At 39.6% G+C, this 15,761-nt stretch overlaps 3 protein-coding genes across 4 annotated transcripts in view; all 3 read left to right on the top strand.

The window, feature by feature from the left end:
* Window positions 1-3,630, top strand: part of zgc:153615 (uncharacterized protein LOC777747 homolog) — a 6,562-nt gene extending 2,932 nt beyond the window's left edge. Inside the window, exons 3-7 of one of the 2 annotated variants that reach the window (XM_017422376.3) lie at window positions 1,165-1,282; window positions 1,387-1,614; window positions 2,043-2,166; window positions 2,424-2,517; window positions 2,602-3,630. In XM_017422376.3, the coding sequence (XP_017277865.1) occupies window positions 1,165-1,282; window positions 1,387-1,614; window positions 2,043-2,166; window positions 2,424-2,517; window positions 2,602-2,653 (616 nt within the window). In that variant the 3' untranslated portion in view covers window positions 2,654-3,630. The remainder of the gene's footprint in view (window positions 1-1,164; window positions 1,283-1,386; window positions 1,615-2,042; window positions 2,167-2,423; window positions 2,518-2,601) is intronic. The other variant, XM_017422378.3, reaches the window with a different exon arrangement.
* A 1,581-nt stretch (window positions 3,631-5,211) lies between these two features.
* Window positions 5,212-6,588, top strand: LOC108239606 (interleukin-12 subunit alpha-like). The gene is made up of 7 exons (XM_017422412.1): window positions 5,212-5,230; window positions 5,331-5,464; window positions 5,542-5,628; window positions 5,744-5,785; window positions 5,991-6,113; window positions 6,318-6,362; window positions 6,457-6,588. The coding sequence occupies exons 1-7, from the start codon at window positions 5,212-5,214 to the stop codon at window positions 6,586-6,588; spliced, it is 582 nt and encodes a 193-aa protein (XP_017277901.1).
* A 4,277-nt stretch (window positions 6,589-10,865) lies between these two features.
* LOC108239619 (zona pellucida sperm-binding protein 3) lies at window positions 10,866-13,401 on the top strand. Its single transcript, XM_017422424.3, has 8 exons — window positions 10,866-11,298; window positions 11,379-11,497; window positions 11,616-11,719; window positions 11,797-11,974; window positions 12,055-12,172; window positions 12,454-12,539; window positions 12,710-12,966; window positions 13,147-13,401. The coding sequence occupies exons 1-8, from the start codon at window positions 10,897-10,899 to the stop codon at window positions 13,245-13,247; spliced, it is 1,365 nt and encodes a 454-aa protein (XP_017277913.1). The 5' UTR covers window positions 10,866-10,896; the 3' UTR covers window positions 13,248-13,401.
* Window positions 13,402-15,761: the final 2,360 nt, after the last annotated feature.

The raw sequence follows: 15,761 nt of genomic DNA on the forward strand, positions 1-15,761 counted from the left end.
CCCCCCCCCCCCCCCCCAACACACACACACACACACACAGAAATTGACACATCATGTTTAATTATTGGGGTTTTCATTACAAACACGTGCATGGAAAAGAGTTGCAGTTACATCAGAAACAAGAATAACCTTCACTTATTACTGCTTTCTTTCACCTACAATAACTCTCTGGCTTTATGGCTTCTTCCACAAATGCTCATCTTTACCTCATTAAATGGTGGGGGCTGCCCTCCCTCCTTGCTGACTGCTGTTTTCAGGAAGTACGTCTCAAAAGAAGAAGTGATGCTTGATGTAATCCAGAGGCTGAGATTGTGGTATTGGAGTCATGTGACCTCCACTGGAGGTATAGGCCCATGGTCTGGGGTTTAGCTTTGGTGGAAATTCCACCACCGCCATGTCCCATATGCAAGGTGTATAAGTGATTGTTCTCATACTTTGTATTTTCATTCAGTGGGGTTATCATGATGTGGAATTGAATGAATGGGGTTTTGAGTGCTTGGAAAGGCTGTGGTTAAGAATTTAGGATGGGTTTGTGTCGCTGATGTGAAGGGCCTAGTTTTGTTAGTTATTTGAAATCCATTACTACTTTCAATTTAGTTTTTTCCTCATTTCCCACCATGACGGCTTGTGACAGTACTGACATAACATATTTAATGGTCAAGTGCAAACCACCTTAATAAACTTTTTGCAATTGATTTGTTTACAGAGATTAAAAACAAAGGGCTTTGATTTGGAAGATTCATGCTGAGTGCAATATTATTGATCTCATTTATGGTAAATGAGACCAGAAAAGTTTCCCATCTAACGCTGTTTTATAGCCTTATTTTTATGTCAGCATTTTTGACAACAATTTATCCATTTTTGTGGAAACTGCAAAATGAAGGGGGGGGAGAAAAGTTGAAAGGAGATTTGCTTTTAAATTTCTGCAAAGGCTTAAACAGTTTGTCTAACGATTGACTTGTCTCTCGATGCTTCATTACCGCACATTTGTTTTAAAGATGCACATCAACCTTTTGGTCAACATAAAGAACTAAATCCCCAACTCGTTGTGATTTCCCCCCTTTACATTGTGTTTAAGTGTCAAAACAAGGAAGTACACACAACAAATTTTCTTTCACTTTACAAGTTTCATGATGACTAAAGAACATTTTTTTTCCAATTTAGGCGGCAGAGTGGCGTGAACCTACAGGTGTGTTTCGTTAATGACAGCAGCAGTGACAAAGACAGTGACGCTGAGGACAGCAGGACAGAGACCAGTCTGGACACACCGCTCTCCCCTGTGGTATGAACCTATAGAAACTGTGCGACATTCTCTGTTGTGTAAAACTGCTTTCGTATGTCATAACCACATGAGAAAATCACACAGGTTGTTGCAACCTGACATAGGTCACCTTACTTACTGCACAGAGCAAGCAGAGCTCATCGTTGTCGGACCGGGACACTGCCGAGGAGGACTCTGACCCGCTAGATGACTGCAGCGGGTTTTGGCGAGTGCAGCGGAGGCTGCAGGAGGAGGCCCGGGTGGCGCTGGCTCTGGCTCGGCCCATGGCCCGCATGCAGGTGGAGGTGGAGAGGCAAATTCAGCTGCACAAACGCTCGCCTGTGGCTGACCTGGTTAGTCAAAGAGAAAGGAAAAGAGGGGATTTATGTCTCATGTTTAGTCCTTTTTTTCCCCCATGTAAAATACAGTTTGAGAAACAAAATAAAACCATAAAAGGTCCATTCCAAAAGGTAAGGGGAAATAAAGAGGTTTTACTGTAAACATAACAAAGACAACATAAGGGACTTGCAGGGCCACAACAAAAGGTCAATAGTCTGTTTTTGTGTGTGTTTGTGTGCACAACAACAGAAAGTCCCTAAAACTGGTAAACAACAGTGTAGCGAGATTGTCACACTATTGATAGAACAGGATTTTTTAAAAAATCCAAATAGAATCTCATCCACTCAGATCAGTGCCAAAACAAAAAACAAACAAAAAAAACATTAAATGCATTTTTGTCCCTTTGGACATGCAGCTAACGCTTGTTGTGTTGCTTCTTCAGCTCCCCCATCTGCCCCACATCAGCGAGGCCTTAATGAAGTGGAATCTGAGGCGAGGGGACATGAGAGACATGAGTCTTGGACAGCTGCAAGTCATCACAAATGACTTGCACTCACAGATTCAGAGTGAGTTCATAAATGCACACAACAGAAGCATCACTGCAACAGGTGAAAAAAAACCTTGACAAATTTATTTCATAAGAAATTCTTATTTCTTCTGAACCATATGACACATTCTGGTCTTTAAAAAAAGGAAACACATTTCATTAGTGTGACTATAATGATAATCCTTCTAAACAGCCATGTTATCACTGAGAAATAAATCCAGCTTATACTCCTTACTGAGCTTTCTGAAGTACCAAGTGGATTATAATTTATCACAGGTTTAAATGAAGAGCTGGTGCAGCTGCTGCTGATGAGGGATGAGCTGCATGTCGAGCAAGACGCCATGTTGGTGGACATAGAGGACCTAACCAGGTGAAACCCCGTGTCTGTCTGCTGATGAGTTATCAGCGAGAGGTGAACTAAACCTTGCCGTTTATCCTGTCTTTGCTCTCCCAGGCATGCACACAGCCATCAGCGGCACCAGACGGAGAAGGCAGCCTCCAAATAAACACACATGCGTCTGTCTGCACGCCAGTCAACCTCCCATTTCACACTGTGACTAGTGTTGCTGTTGAAACTCTACCCGTGCTGACTGTTTCTGGAGAGCCAAATGCAGCGTACAGTATTAACACACCCATCATTTATCCAGTAACACGGCAAGGTTCTGTCAGGGTAGGAGTTCAGTAAGGATGCAAATGAGTTTGTGCATAATTTTCACTCTCACTCAGCATGATGTCATCCTATAATTAATAGAGTTTTGGTGGAATCATCTAGACTTAATGCCATCCCAGAATTTATTTAGTGTTGGGTGATTTTTTTTTTTTCACAGTTCACACATTTTAGTTAAAGCCTTGGTTCCCTTTTGTTTTAGAATATTGATCATAATCAATAAAAAAAATGTGCCACACCTGGAATACAAAAAAAGCAAAAAAAACAAGTTTGGTTTACCTTTCCAATAAACAATAATCAATAATTGTGGACATGTTCTGTTCACCTGTAGTGTGTATTTATTTTCCTATGAGCACTGGTAATGCTGTCTATCACTAGAACTCATTGCAAAACATCTAGGATGATTATTTCATTTCTAATAATAGAAGTTGTTAAAAATAGATGTTCCAAGAAAACACGGCGGCATATTAAAGTGAACCGTCTCTTCATAGAAATATGCAACCTAATTTTTTATATGCTTACTGCTTACAGCATAAAAATGTCAAATATATCGATAAATGACAGTCTGATAATCTATTTTGTCTGTTTAAGAGGTTTATGAATATATTGTGTGTAAATGTTAAGAGACACTTTATTAAAAAAAATTTAAAAAATAAAGAACATGCCTTGATGTGTTTCAGTGTTTTCACACTCAGCTTTTTAAGAATGTCAAACCACACAACGGTGAATTTTATATTATTTGCTCCATTTTAAACAATGTACTGTATGTATATTGATTGTAAACACAAATCTAGTAATAAATGTTTCAGATGTGAGGATCATCGTGTGTTGACTTTTTATTTTTAAACAATTTGCATGTTCTGTGTGGATCTCCGTCAGCCGGAGTTACTTGGAACCCAAAAAAGACCCAGTGACTTTGCTTCTGCTCATTAACATGTTGAGCTCATTGCTGTCCAACCAGGCACAGCCAAGTTTCTCTGCTTCTTCACACATTCACGCTTTTTGTTCACAAGTACATAACTCGAGCGTTTTTAGGAGGTTTTACAGCAAAGCAAGAAGGGGAACAACTCTGACCGCATCGACAAAATTACCATTTCGTCAATCTGCGTCAACTGATGTGAGAGGTTATTATTAAGGAGCTGCTGAGCCAAAGGGGATACGATGTGAAAGGGTTAAATTACGTATTAACTATGAATTCTTCATTGTTAATGATAAAAAAACAAAATCAACTTAATACTTAGCCTCAGTAAACTTCAGTGAACTGTGGGGGAAAAAAAGAAATTATATAACAATGCAGAAAAGCATTAAATCATTCAGGCCTGATGGACTAAATTTGTAATATTTATATTGTTTTTCTTGTAAACATGCTTGAACAGAACTTTTTCATCAGGAATCCTTTGTAGCTAATATAAAACGTCTTCAGTGTCAGCTTGTTTGATTTTTGCATTCTTGCAAGAAATAAATTAGTTTAATTCATTGGAATAAGCCAACGTTGTCATGACTGGGCAGGATTAAAGGGATAGTTCATTTATTTTGAAGCGTAGTTCAAAGAGATAATTAGATACTCCGAACAGCCTCAGCTGGGAGAAACAGAGTTTAATTCTAACCGCATAGTCTAGTCTGAGCTGGACAAGAACAAAATGGATTCCTGTCGTCCTGAAACAAATCCAACCACACAAATTTCATATTAGTTCACAGGAATGCTTCTTTCTAAACCTTTACGCTGCTGTATCAGTTTATTACACTGCTGCTCCAGCAGAAAACATTATGATAGTCCTGCCAAGTCTTACAACTAACTGCTGCTGTTTGTGCTCACAAATAACGTGTGGCGCAAAATTGACAACAGTGTAAAGATACAAAATAATGTTCATGTGATTCACAAAGAATGTTCTGAGATCTTAGAGTTGTTATAAGACAGCCGCAACTCACTTTGGTCTTGGACTCGCTCAGACGAGCCATTAGCTTGTCAGTCTGGTCAGAATTAAACCATTTATCCAAACTGAGGCTAATAAAAATGCAACCTATAACAAATAAGATAGGTGCGCCACAGAACCTCACTTCAAAAGCTCTGAATTTTCCCTTTGAAATTAAAAATAGCATCTTACATCATGCTTTCACTCTACCTTCTTTGGAAATGTCAACAACGAACATCATTGATGGATAGGCAGATGTATAGAGCTTTGTTTTCTGTTAATTCCAGTTTCACCAGACCATTTAATAGTGTGAAAGGTGGGAAAAGGAAATGACATCATCTTGACTGGGCACTTTCAGTTTACACTTGAAAATGCTATTGCCCCCAAAGGAAAATCCCTGCATCACTTTAGGTATAAAACCCTTCAGGGATGCCTGAGTCAAGTCAGACACACTCAAAAGATTTTGAATCGATATTTCTTCAAGATGCTACTCATCAAGCTCTGTGAGTATTGTAGAACTTGACGGCTTGAGCTCATCAAGGAAACTGAAGTTTATATCACTCATTTGAACTCTGTATTTTAAATTTGTTTTATTTTTGCCAGACTTTACCGCTGCCCTGATGGTGCTGGCGCTCAGCAGTCCTGTGCTGCAGGTCAGACGATCCCTGCCCGAGGCGGGCTCCTGTGTCGAACACGCAGGAACTCTTCTGAGGAACATCACTGATGCGCTCACACAGGTCGGTGAAGAACTGGAGGCAAAATTCTCCATCGTTGCTGTTACGTTTCGATAACCAAGCTTCTCTGCTCCTTACAGACCAAACTGTTCAGTGGATTGGATTGCACAAAGCAGAACATGGAGCTGAACTTGGAGACCAGCACACCCTCTGTCTGCTCACCTCAGGTAATAACACAAAATTCATGCTACACTGCAATCTGCCCTCACGAGGTGATCCTTTTAGAGCATTTTTTTTTTTCTTGTTGCCATGGTCCTAATATTTTAAACTGTCGTTCCCCAGGAATCTACATGCTCTGGTAGCACTAAATCAGAGTTTGACAAGGTAAGCTGCTCTGTTTTTTAACAGAAATACCACATTATTTATATGTTATGGACTGACATAAGCTTTGGTTGTCCAAGAAAGTCAAATGATTTGCTTTAAACTGTACTCTTCTGAAAAAGAACAACTGTTTTTTTATCAATTTGATTTTGCTTACAGATCTTTTTTTGCTGTTTTAATGATTATGTTTGCTGTTTTTTTCACCAAGGAGTCTTGTTTGACGAACATTGGAAAGGATCTGACCCATTACTACAAAGTTCTCTCTGCTCAGCCAGATCCTGACCGTGTACTTGGTTCGTCTGTTCTGCACAGCCTCAGACAGCTCATGGAGGTCGGTCATTACACAAAAGACAGATTTAATGTTTGCAGCGTTATAACACAGCGTGCACCAGTGCTAACGGCTTGGTCTGATGTATATATGGCACAATCATTTAAACAAAATGTTGAAAATACAAAATACAAAATTTAAAAACCATTTTTTTCTTTGCACTTTATTATTGTCAATGAAAAATATTTTTTTTTTTGTAATCAACAGAACTGCTTCATGGAGTCTCTGCCTACAAACTTAGTTGTAAAAGAGGTAAGGACAAATCTACTTTAACTGTTCATGAAAGCAAACCTTAAAAAGAAGTTATTTGCATTAATATATCGTTGTGTTTCCGTGTTTGTTCAAGGCTGCTGCGGACCGTCAGAGCACCTTCGGCGAAAGACTGAGTCTTTGCAAAGTGCTGAGAGGCTTCCAGGTCCGCACGATCACCATCAACCGAGCCATCAGCTACATGAACAGCAGTGAACATTTCCAGTAACTCCAAAACAAATCAGCAGATTTCAGAAAGCATCAGAAATTAGAGTAACAGTTTATGTTACAATAAAGTCACTTAGCTATAACAGAGAACACTGAACTTGATATATATAGTTTTTTTTTAAGTGTGCATATTTATTATCTTTGTAAGAGCAAGCAAATTCCTTTTTAACATCCAGATGATGTGAGGAACTGTACTTTTATAAAGTGTATTTATACAATATGTGATATTTACATATTTTGTTTTTCGTCTGGACTATTTATTTTCAGCTATTTATTGATGTAATTTTCTTTTATAAAAAAAACATACTACAAAATAAACATTTTACTCCTGCATAATAATTGCTGTTGTTTTTCTTTCTTTTTCCTCAATGTTGCTTTGTTTTTTTTCTTCTTTGACTTTTTTTAACTTAAAAAAACATTGATTTAAGGTGAATACTGACACACTACATGTGGTTTACAAGAAAAGACTACACTTACTGCTTATTCTTCCATTTGAAGTCGATTTGGCTGCCATGACAGGATGCTAAACACATGAAAGTGTTTTCCTGAAACGACCTTGCTGGTTTATTTCACATAAAATGCACAATTGTTCACACTTCATTTGGAAAGTCCAGCTTAGAAATAAAAATCTTACAAAAGGGGGGGACCTGAACAATGTTAGTAAAACATCTCTGACATGCAGAATGATGTGAAAAATGGGCTGGTTGTCTGATTTAGAGAATAAATTTGAAATACATTTGTTATTTATTTTAGATACAGGATACAGTTATGGTATACCAAATATACTATAGTAAAAAAAACTGACTAACTTTTGAAGTAAACCCAATTCAAGATGGCCACCACAGCTAAGCAACCTTATCAAATAAAAAAAGATGCCTATGACTCAATCAGTTTTACAGCTATTGAGCCCCACTCTGGTGTGGTAGTACTTGTCCCAACACAAACTCTGAGCACTAACTGATTCCACAAGATTTGTTTTAAAAAAATTCCCATTAGTTATTTAGAGCCAACACTGTTTGTTTGTTATCAGTAACATCACAAATTAGCAGTCGAATGAATGAAACTTTTCGAGCCGACACAATTCAAGATGGCTGTCACAGCCAAATGTGGTTTGTGTTTTCCTTAGAGTACACACACATGTGTACAGATCTTGAGCCAAAACTTGATGTGGCAGTAGCTGAGCATTATCCCCAACACATAGTCTAAACACAACACATAATCTGTAGTTTTGCTTAAAACTTTGGCATTAACTGTAAGTGTCAGCTCCATCTGTCTGTCAGCAAAGCATCTCAAGAATTGCTGATTTTAATGAAACTCTCAGAAAATCATCACTGGGTGCACCTCTACAGCTGATTAACTTTTGGAGCCAACCAAATGTAGGATGGTCACCACTGCTGATCAACATTAGCCAACAAAAAACTGACTATAACTTAGTTTTAAAGATATTGAGCTAGTTTGGGTGTGGTAGTAGCTGAGAAACAGTCCTAACACATTCTGTGAGCGCTAATACTCTAACTCCAATTCTTATCATAAAAGATTTGTCTTTCAAAAGTCTTGCATGAAAGGCGACGGGTGATATGCATTCCTTCAAAGAATGCTAGGTTTTTATTTTGTCGAGTGGTGACGATGCCATATTGTTTCAATTGCACAGGTGTGCTTTGCAAAACTGTACTGAAAGTAAGCAGATGGCTTTGTTTTGCGTTAGTTTCAGTTTACTGTGTTTACCTGTGCATTGGAATAGAAACTGCTGGCATTTGAGGCTGCTGAGGTTGAGACAGACCTATGATGGCTTTACTACAGAGAACATGACAGAAATTGGGGCGTAACACTGGATCAGTCAGGCAGAGAAAACACTGAATGATTCTTTTGAATGAACTGATAATAACACATTTTAGGACAATAGCACCATAGCACTAATCAAATTCACAAAAAATGCCCTTTTTTTCCCCATGTAAATGTATTTATTTATTTAATAATTTTTGACAAGGAAGTTAGGACTGACAATCAATGTAAACTCCTTTCCTCCTTTTCATTTTGTTGACAAACTTGAAGTTTTAATCTCTATTACGATCACAAATAAAAAAAAAATCTGGAATGTTATTTTAATGGTTGTATTTAGTAGTTTGTATGATTCCCTGTTTGCCCTGTGTTATATACAATCACTTAGCACTATTATTATTTTATTATTGTTTTAATTTTTATTGTGTTTAATGAGTATTAGAACCACTAAATGTAATGTTACATTAAGTAAAAACCAAAACAAGGGGAAAAAATTAAGAAAAATAAACCAGGAAAGTTTGTAACTGTCAAAGATTATTTAATATTAAATGATAAATGACCTATACTTCTCACAGAGAGTTGAATAACACAAGCCCATAAAGAAAAGTAGTTATATTCAGTTTTGCTTTGTTTTTTGGAAATTTTCATCCCATGAACTGTTAAACCTCAGAGTACAAATTACATTTATTCTTTTTGTGAGGTCATGCAGATTAAATTTAACATTCAGATGATAGAATTTTATATTCCCAGAACATGATGTCATGATACCTGAAAGATCTAATCATAAGAACTCTCGAGTGCATCTGAATGTTCCCATGACCTATGAACCAGGAGGGTCACTTTAGTTTATTGAGAGAACCAGGTTTCGATTGCACGGGTAAGCTGCTGCTGTTTATTCATAAAACTGTACTGAAAGTAACCAAACGGCTTTGTTTTGCGTTAGTTTCAGTTTACAGTGTTTACCTGCGAAGGGGAAAAGAAACTGTTGGCATTTGTGGCTGCTGAGGTTGGGACAGACCTATGTTGCTTTTTTTTATGACAGAGACTGTAGAGTAAAACTGTATCAGTCAGGTGTTTGGGAAGGTTAATATTATGAATGAACTTGGGCCGTATGTAGGCGGACCCCACCACACAGCATGTGCAGAAGTGTTTCATTGTCTGTTCAAGCTTATTTAAGTCTTTAAAGGTTAACAAAAAAACCTTGGTGAAGAAGTTTCGAGGCTTCCTGTTCACGTCAACACATATAAATAGATGTTTTTCTCTTTCTTTTTTTATTGAACTATTTCCCAAAAAAATACCATTAAACATGAAACCAAATTCCTTTTATGAGAACCCTGCAAAACAAAACTGCAAATAGCTGTAAGACGTGAATGTTTAGCCAACTAAACTAACGGTATGTAATTTTTTGTAACCACATTTCTATTTCGTTTTTGTTGTTGTTTTTTAGGTCTTGAAAAATAGATAAATAAATACTACTTAACTCCATTGTAAATGTACAGTATATCTGTAAAAAAAAACAAGTTTTCCAGCTGAAATAATTTAATAACACGTGTTTATTGCCATCTAGTGGGCTATTAGGCTTATAACATATACAGCTGTGACAAAAGAAAATATGAAGGGCCAAGCCGTAGCCCTTTCATGCAGCCATTTTTGTGTTGGCTAGTGTCAATTAGCTGTGGCGACCATCATATTTTGGATTGACTCCAAAAATGTAACCATTTGTAGATGCACATCCAAAGATGCCTTTCTGAAGGTTTCACTGAAATTTGCTAACAGACAAACAGGGTTGACTCCAACAGATAATGCTACATGAAGTGCATGTTGTGTAACAGACTCAGCTACAAACACAACAAATTTTATCTCAATATCTGCTAAATTATCTGAATTATAGCCATTTTTGAAGTTGGCTGTGGCAGCCTGGGTTTGCTCCAAAATGTAATCAGTTATAAAAGTAAACTCACTGATTTTTTCCTGGAAGTTCAGTAGTTTATTAGATATTTTGCTAAGAGATAGACAAAATGATAAGGTATAAAGATATTAAGCAACCTGTTAGCACTCGGAATGTGTGTTGGGGATGAGTCTCAGCAACTACCAGACAAAAGTTTAGCTCCACATCTGTTAAATTGACAGAGTTATTGCCCTTTGTGTGTGTGTGTGGGTGTGTGGTGTGGCTGTAGAAGCCATCTTAAATTAGATTGACTCCAAAAGTTAATTAGTTGTAGGTGTACATCCAATGATCACTTTCTGTTGGGGCCGTTAACACTCGTCCAGCGCAGACACACGCTCCCCAAACACGGACAAAAACACTATCGCCCGCCTCGGTCATTTAACGTGTTTTAAATTTGCTAAATTATAAACGCAAAACTCTCCCCCCACCGCCAGGTTTGAATCTGTGAACAAGCACGCTGGCGAAACGGCTGATGGAGGTGAAAGTCAGCGCGCGCCCAGGTGTGCTTAAGCAGCTCTAATCACCTGCAGCTGTTTATTTCTAGCGACGCCGGGGCCCAGTCTCTTCCGAACGCGTCTGAGAATGGACCCCAACCTGCTGCGAGCCGTTTCCTGCTGGCTTGTCGTCTTTTACTCCGCCTCCGTCGCCGCAGAGAGTCGGCTGGTTGACAGCCGAAGGTTCGGCGCTTCGGACCCCCGCGGTCCGCTCCCGGTGGCCCACGGTGAGGTCCAGCCTCGGCTGTCTGCGGCGAAGCTGCAAGAGAGCGCCGAGCTCGGCGTTCGGCCCCGACCCGTCTCGGTTAAGTGTCACCCGGACTCGATGGAGGTCGTGGTGCAGGCTGACATGTTTGACGCCGGCCTGGAGGTGGAAGGTGGCCACCTGCGGCTCGGCCTGGAGCCCCTGAGTGGATGCGGGGCGGTCCCGTCAGGAGCGGAGGAGTTCACCATCCTGGCCCGCCTGACCGACTGTGGAACCACGCTCTCCGTAAGCTCAACCGTCGTGCAGTGGGGGCTGACATGAAATGATGAACTGGTATTCAGTCTAATTTCGTTTTTTTTTTTCAGTCAACAGAAGAGAAGATTATCTATTCCAATGTTCTGTTCTACTCTCCTGAACCCAGTGTCTCGTCTGGGCTGCTCAGACTAGATGAAGCGGCCATTCCAGTTGAATGCCATTATGAGAAGTGAGTTCTGCTGTTTCAAATGGGTTTATCTGTGGAAATTAGGTTTTACTCCTTGCTTCCAGCCTGTTACATATTTGAACTGATAAAGGTGGAATTTTTTTTGTTTTGTTTATTTTAGAAGATATTCAGTGGCTGGCATTTCCTTGCTTCCTGCCTGGGTTCCTTTCGTCTCCATAACTTCTGCAGATGACCAGATAGACTTCAATCTACGAATCATGACTGGTATAAAGCGGCCCCCTCCTCCTCCTCCATAGTAGTTTCATATGCAACTTTTGTCTATTGTTTATTTTTCATTTCAGATGACTGGCAGTTTGAAAGGGGCTCCCACACGTTTTTCCTGGGTGATCCCATTCATTTTGAAGTCTCTGTTGTTCTGGGTAACCACATGGCCCTGAGAGTTTATGCTGACCGCTGTGTCGCTGCAGCAACTCCTGATGCAGACTCTATTATCAGATACGACTTTATTGAGAATCATGGGTGAGCTCAAAACTAAATCCTCCACTTGGCATTAAAATGTGGAAAATCCTTTTTTACACTTCAAAAAATTTATCTTCCAGGTGTCTCGTTGATGCTTACCTGACAAACTCAATCTCACGTTTCTTGCCAAGAGCTGAGGAACACAAGCTGAGGTTCCAGCTAGAGGCCTTCAAGTTCTACCAAGAGCCCAGCAACCAGGTTTATTTTTTCTTATGCCTGTGCCTAACAAAAAAAGTTTAAAATGTTGGGTAGACATGACAATTCTTTTCCCAAATGACTCCAACACTGACCCATCATGAGAAGTGTGAACTTGTTTACTCAGACCTATACTGACTTTAATAGCTAAATTTGACTTACTTTACACTCTGTATCACAAACATACAGCACTGAGCATTTGTTTTGTTTAGGGTATCCAGATTTTTTTTATTTATTTAACCGTAGCATTGTATTTGACACAAGCATTATTTTTTTTTCTACAGATCTATATTACCTGCCTTGTAAAAGCTGTTCCAGTCATGTTGGCTGTCAGTTCTGAAAACCGAGCCTGCTCTTTAATCAAGAACAGGTAACTAAAGGAGCAGTTTTGTTGAGCCAGCTTTCCTAAGTGCTGAAATATCAATACGTTTTACCAATTTAAATCCAGATTTTCCCTTTAAATGTGTCAACTGTAGTGGAATACAGCATGTTTCTTAATAAAATGGATGAACAATTGTTTGAAAAATGCCCCCAATCCAGATGGCAGTCAGTAGATGGAAGCAACCAGGTGTGTAGAAGCTGTGACACCTCCCAACAATTTGAGGAACCACAAACTACAGAACCACCCAGAGTTATCCCAAGCACTGAAACTTGGCCTGCCAAGACCTCACAGGAACGTCTGGCCGAGAGTAAAGCAGAACATCCCGCAGCCACCTTTGTCAGTTTCCGTCCAGGAATGCACATAAAACCCCAATCGTCTGCGAAATTTATGAAGAGAGATGCAGACCAGAAGGATCGTGAGTACAATGGGTTAAAACGTGTAGTCAAGGGTTTTTTTTTTGTTTGTTTGTTTTTTTTTGGCTAAAACTCTTTCAAACATTTAAAACTTTAAATCATGAAACTTGGTGTAAAATTGTTTGTGCACCTAACTTAATTCTTTTCAAACTAAACCTTTGTTCTTTTTTTTTTTTTTGCAGAGAAAACTATCCACATGGGACCCATTATTGTTCTGCCAGCCAAAAACACAAAGGCAACTGAATCTAAAGCAGCCCTTTCAGATAAGAACGAGACCAGCTGAGACTAAAAATCCCTGACTGGAATGATTGTTTCACTGCTGCAACTTATTGGACAAACTTGTTTGAACCCAGTGAAAACTAAACTAATGCAGAGATTTAGCTTGTCCCTCACAAATGCCTTGTAACTTGTAATAAAACTCTTATCCTCTAAACCTAGTATTCTGGTTTCTAATAAGATTGACAATTGTCTGTCTTGAATACTGTTACAGCAGTTGTATTTTTTCGTTACTAAATATTTGCCACTTATTGTTTGTTCCTTTAGCTGTTGTCTGCAGAAGCACATTAACCACTTCCATCCTCTAACTATTGCTCCACATGGTATTGATATGGCTTCAGCGAACACTTTATTTGGCATTGGATTTCAGGCTTGCAGACTCATTAAAAACCCTAGAAACAAAAGTGGATATCAAATAAATACATTGTTTGTATCTATAAAGCAAACAAACGATGCATCCCTCTGACAGCTGTAAAGATTCTACAGTAACATGATACTGTAGATGTCTGTTTAGAAGATGTGTAGACATGCTATTAAGGACCACTTCCTTCCATTACTGCCCACAACCCAGCCATGTAGTCACTGTATTGATTATCTTTGTGAAAGCTATGATGCTACATAAAACGCTGTCTTCTCCTACTTCCAGGAAAAAAATAACTGAAAACGGCAAACATAGCATTTAAGCACATTAAAAATATTGCAGGTGATTGGGAATAGAAGCATTACTGCAGTGCTTTTGTTTCAGTATATTTGAGTTTTAGCAAAAATAGAATCTTTTTATGGGACAAGCGCAGCTCCTAAATGGACTGCAGCAGTTTAAGTGATCACCTAACCTGACCCGGGATGGAAGCAAATGGAAGTTCCTTGTGTTGCTGCCAGAGAGGACATTTAGGTTTGGGGTTAAATGCGTCAGCACCTCGGACAGCGCCCCTTATTGTTCCTCCCCTCCCTTCCTGAAGGGCGTGTTGAACGCTCTCCGTGGTACTGAAACAATTCCAGCTTCTGTTTCAGGATATTATCCGGCTTTTTTGTGTTTTAGATTCGCAGGTCATTTCTCGATGTCTATGGCTCTACTGGTCGGTTTCCTTGGTGTCTGCTCGAGTTGCTGGACGGCATCAGAACTCCCGCTAAGTGCGTAATAAACCAGGAGGACACTGAAGTACTGTCAGGAGTTAAGTTTTCCTGTTCTACAGGAACTACACCCACCTTCAGTTATGTTTTTGTGCGAATAACTTGTTTTATTGTTTTTGTGCAGGGGTTATCCTCTTAAGTGGAGTAGATGATGGCTTTGCGTTTTATCAACACTTATGAAAGGATTGGGTTGGTTTTTTTTTCTGCGACTTTCACTCGGATCATCTCATCGATGGTTTTCACCGCATATCTAGCAGTTTTTAGCGTTCTCCTTGATCGCACGCTGGCTTCTTTCAACCAAAGATGCGGGCATGTTTTTTGTCCGGACGACCAGGTGTGCTGTTCAAACAGAAACGACACTTGTTGCCAGAGCAATGCCGACAGCTTTTACTCCAACATTGCCGTCATCACTCGGAAACTTTCTGGGGTGCTGATCATGTTGCTGCTCTTCGCCGTGGGGTACTTCTTTCATAGGATTCTGTGCTCCAGATCCAGGCAGCCCCCTTCGCCACAGAACGGACCGCCACCCGTCACCACGTCACAGGAGCTGCTGATGGAGAGCTGCACACCGGAAAGCCTGGACAGCCTTGACGACCCGGCTCCTCGGTTACCTTCATATGATGAGTGCAAACTGCCCACTTATGAGGAGACGGTTCGGGATGCGAGCCAGGGACGAGCTGTGTCCACTGTGGGACAAGCTACACGAGGACTTCAACTAAACGGACTTTAAGATCAGATGAATAATCTCCAGGGGGCTATTTACGCCTGAGCCGGAACTATTTGCCACTGCTGAATGTTTCAGTGGAATATTTAATCACTAATTTGTACATTTATTCCAAAGAACTGTCCAAACGAGTGGTGACATTTTATCTGGTTTGAGATCAAATGGAAAACGATAATAAAAATGTAATTACAAAGTATTTTTTCTCTGTATGATCCTTCACGTTGTTTCTTAGTTCTTTAAAGGTACTCATTGCAAAATCTAAAATTAAACATAAAAAGATGATCCTGAACCATATCAAATGTTGCAGTTTGAAAGAGTTTACTGCAGTTGTTTTCCAGATCAACTGATGTGCAACTGTTAAATGTTGGTATGCACCCAGTGTAAACGAAGCAGCTGAATTTGCTGAAAGCCACGGGGAAGCTGGAATCACGTAACTGACCTACATCAGGCTGGCCATAGTCCGCAAATGTAAACAGATATGGCAGAGTCGAACAATTGTTGAAGCTCGAAGAAGACGTTTAGGTGGAAATAAAAGAGTAAATGTGCTGCTGAATGTGAAAGAGAAGAGAGAAGTAAAATCGTCAGACTTTCTGTTCCCAAACGGCTCTTCCATGAATGTTGCCGTTGGGGACCTTTTTTCAGTCATTTTAGCGGTTCCTATAGGTA

This window comes from Kryptolebias marmoratus, linkage group LG20 (genome assembly GCF_001649575.2).
Source record: "Kryptolebias marmoratus isolate JLee-2015 linkage group LG20, ASM164957v2, whole genome shotgun sequence".
NCBI classification, from domain to species: Eukaryota; Metazoa; Chordata; class Actinopteri; order Cyprinodontiformes; family Rivulidae; genus Kryptolebias; species Kryptolebias marmoratus.

What these genes read in the sequence shown, in the direction of transcription:
- LOC108239606 (XM_017422412.1), top strand. An exon ending in CCTCTGTCTGCTCACCTCAG is followed by an intron (nt 5,629 to 5,743) that starts GTAATAACACAA and finishes GTCGTTCCCCAG; the next exon opens with GAATCTACATGCTCTGGTAG. An exon ending in CAAACTTAGTTGTAAAAGAG is followed by an intron (nt 6,363 to 6,456) that starts GTAAGGACAAAT and finishes TGTTTGTTCAAG; the next exon opens with GCTGCTGCGGACCGTCAGAG.
- LOC108239619 (XM_017422424.3), top strand. Translation starts at nt 10,897, where the DNA reads ATGGACCCCAACCTGCTGCGAGCCGTTTCCTGCTGGCTTGTCGTCTTT. An exon ending in CAATCTACGAATCATGACTG is followed by an intron (nt 11,720 to 11,796) that starts GTATAAAGCGGC and finishes TTTTCATTTCAG; the next exon opens with ATGACTGGCAGTTTGAAAGG. An exon ending in AGATGCAGACCAGAAGGATC is followed by an intron (nt 12,967 to 13,146) that starts GTGAGTACAATG and finishes TTTTTTTTGCAG; the next exon opens with AGAAAACTATCCACATGGGA.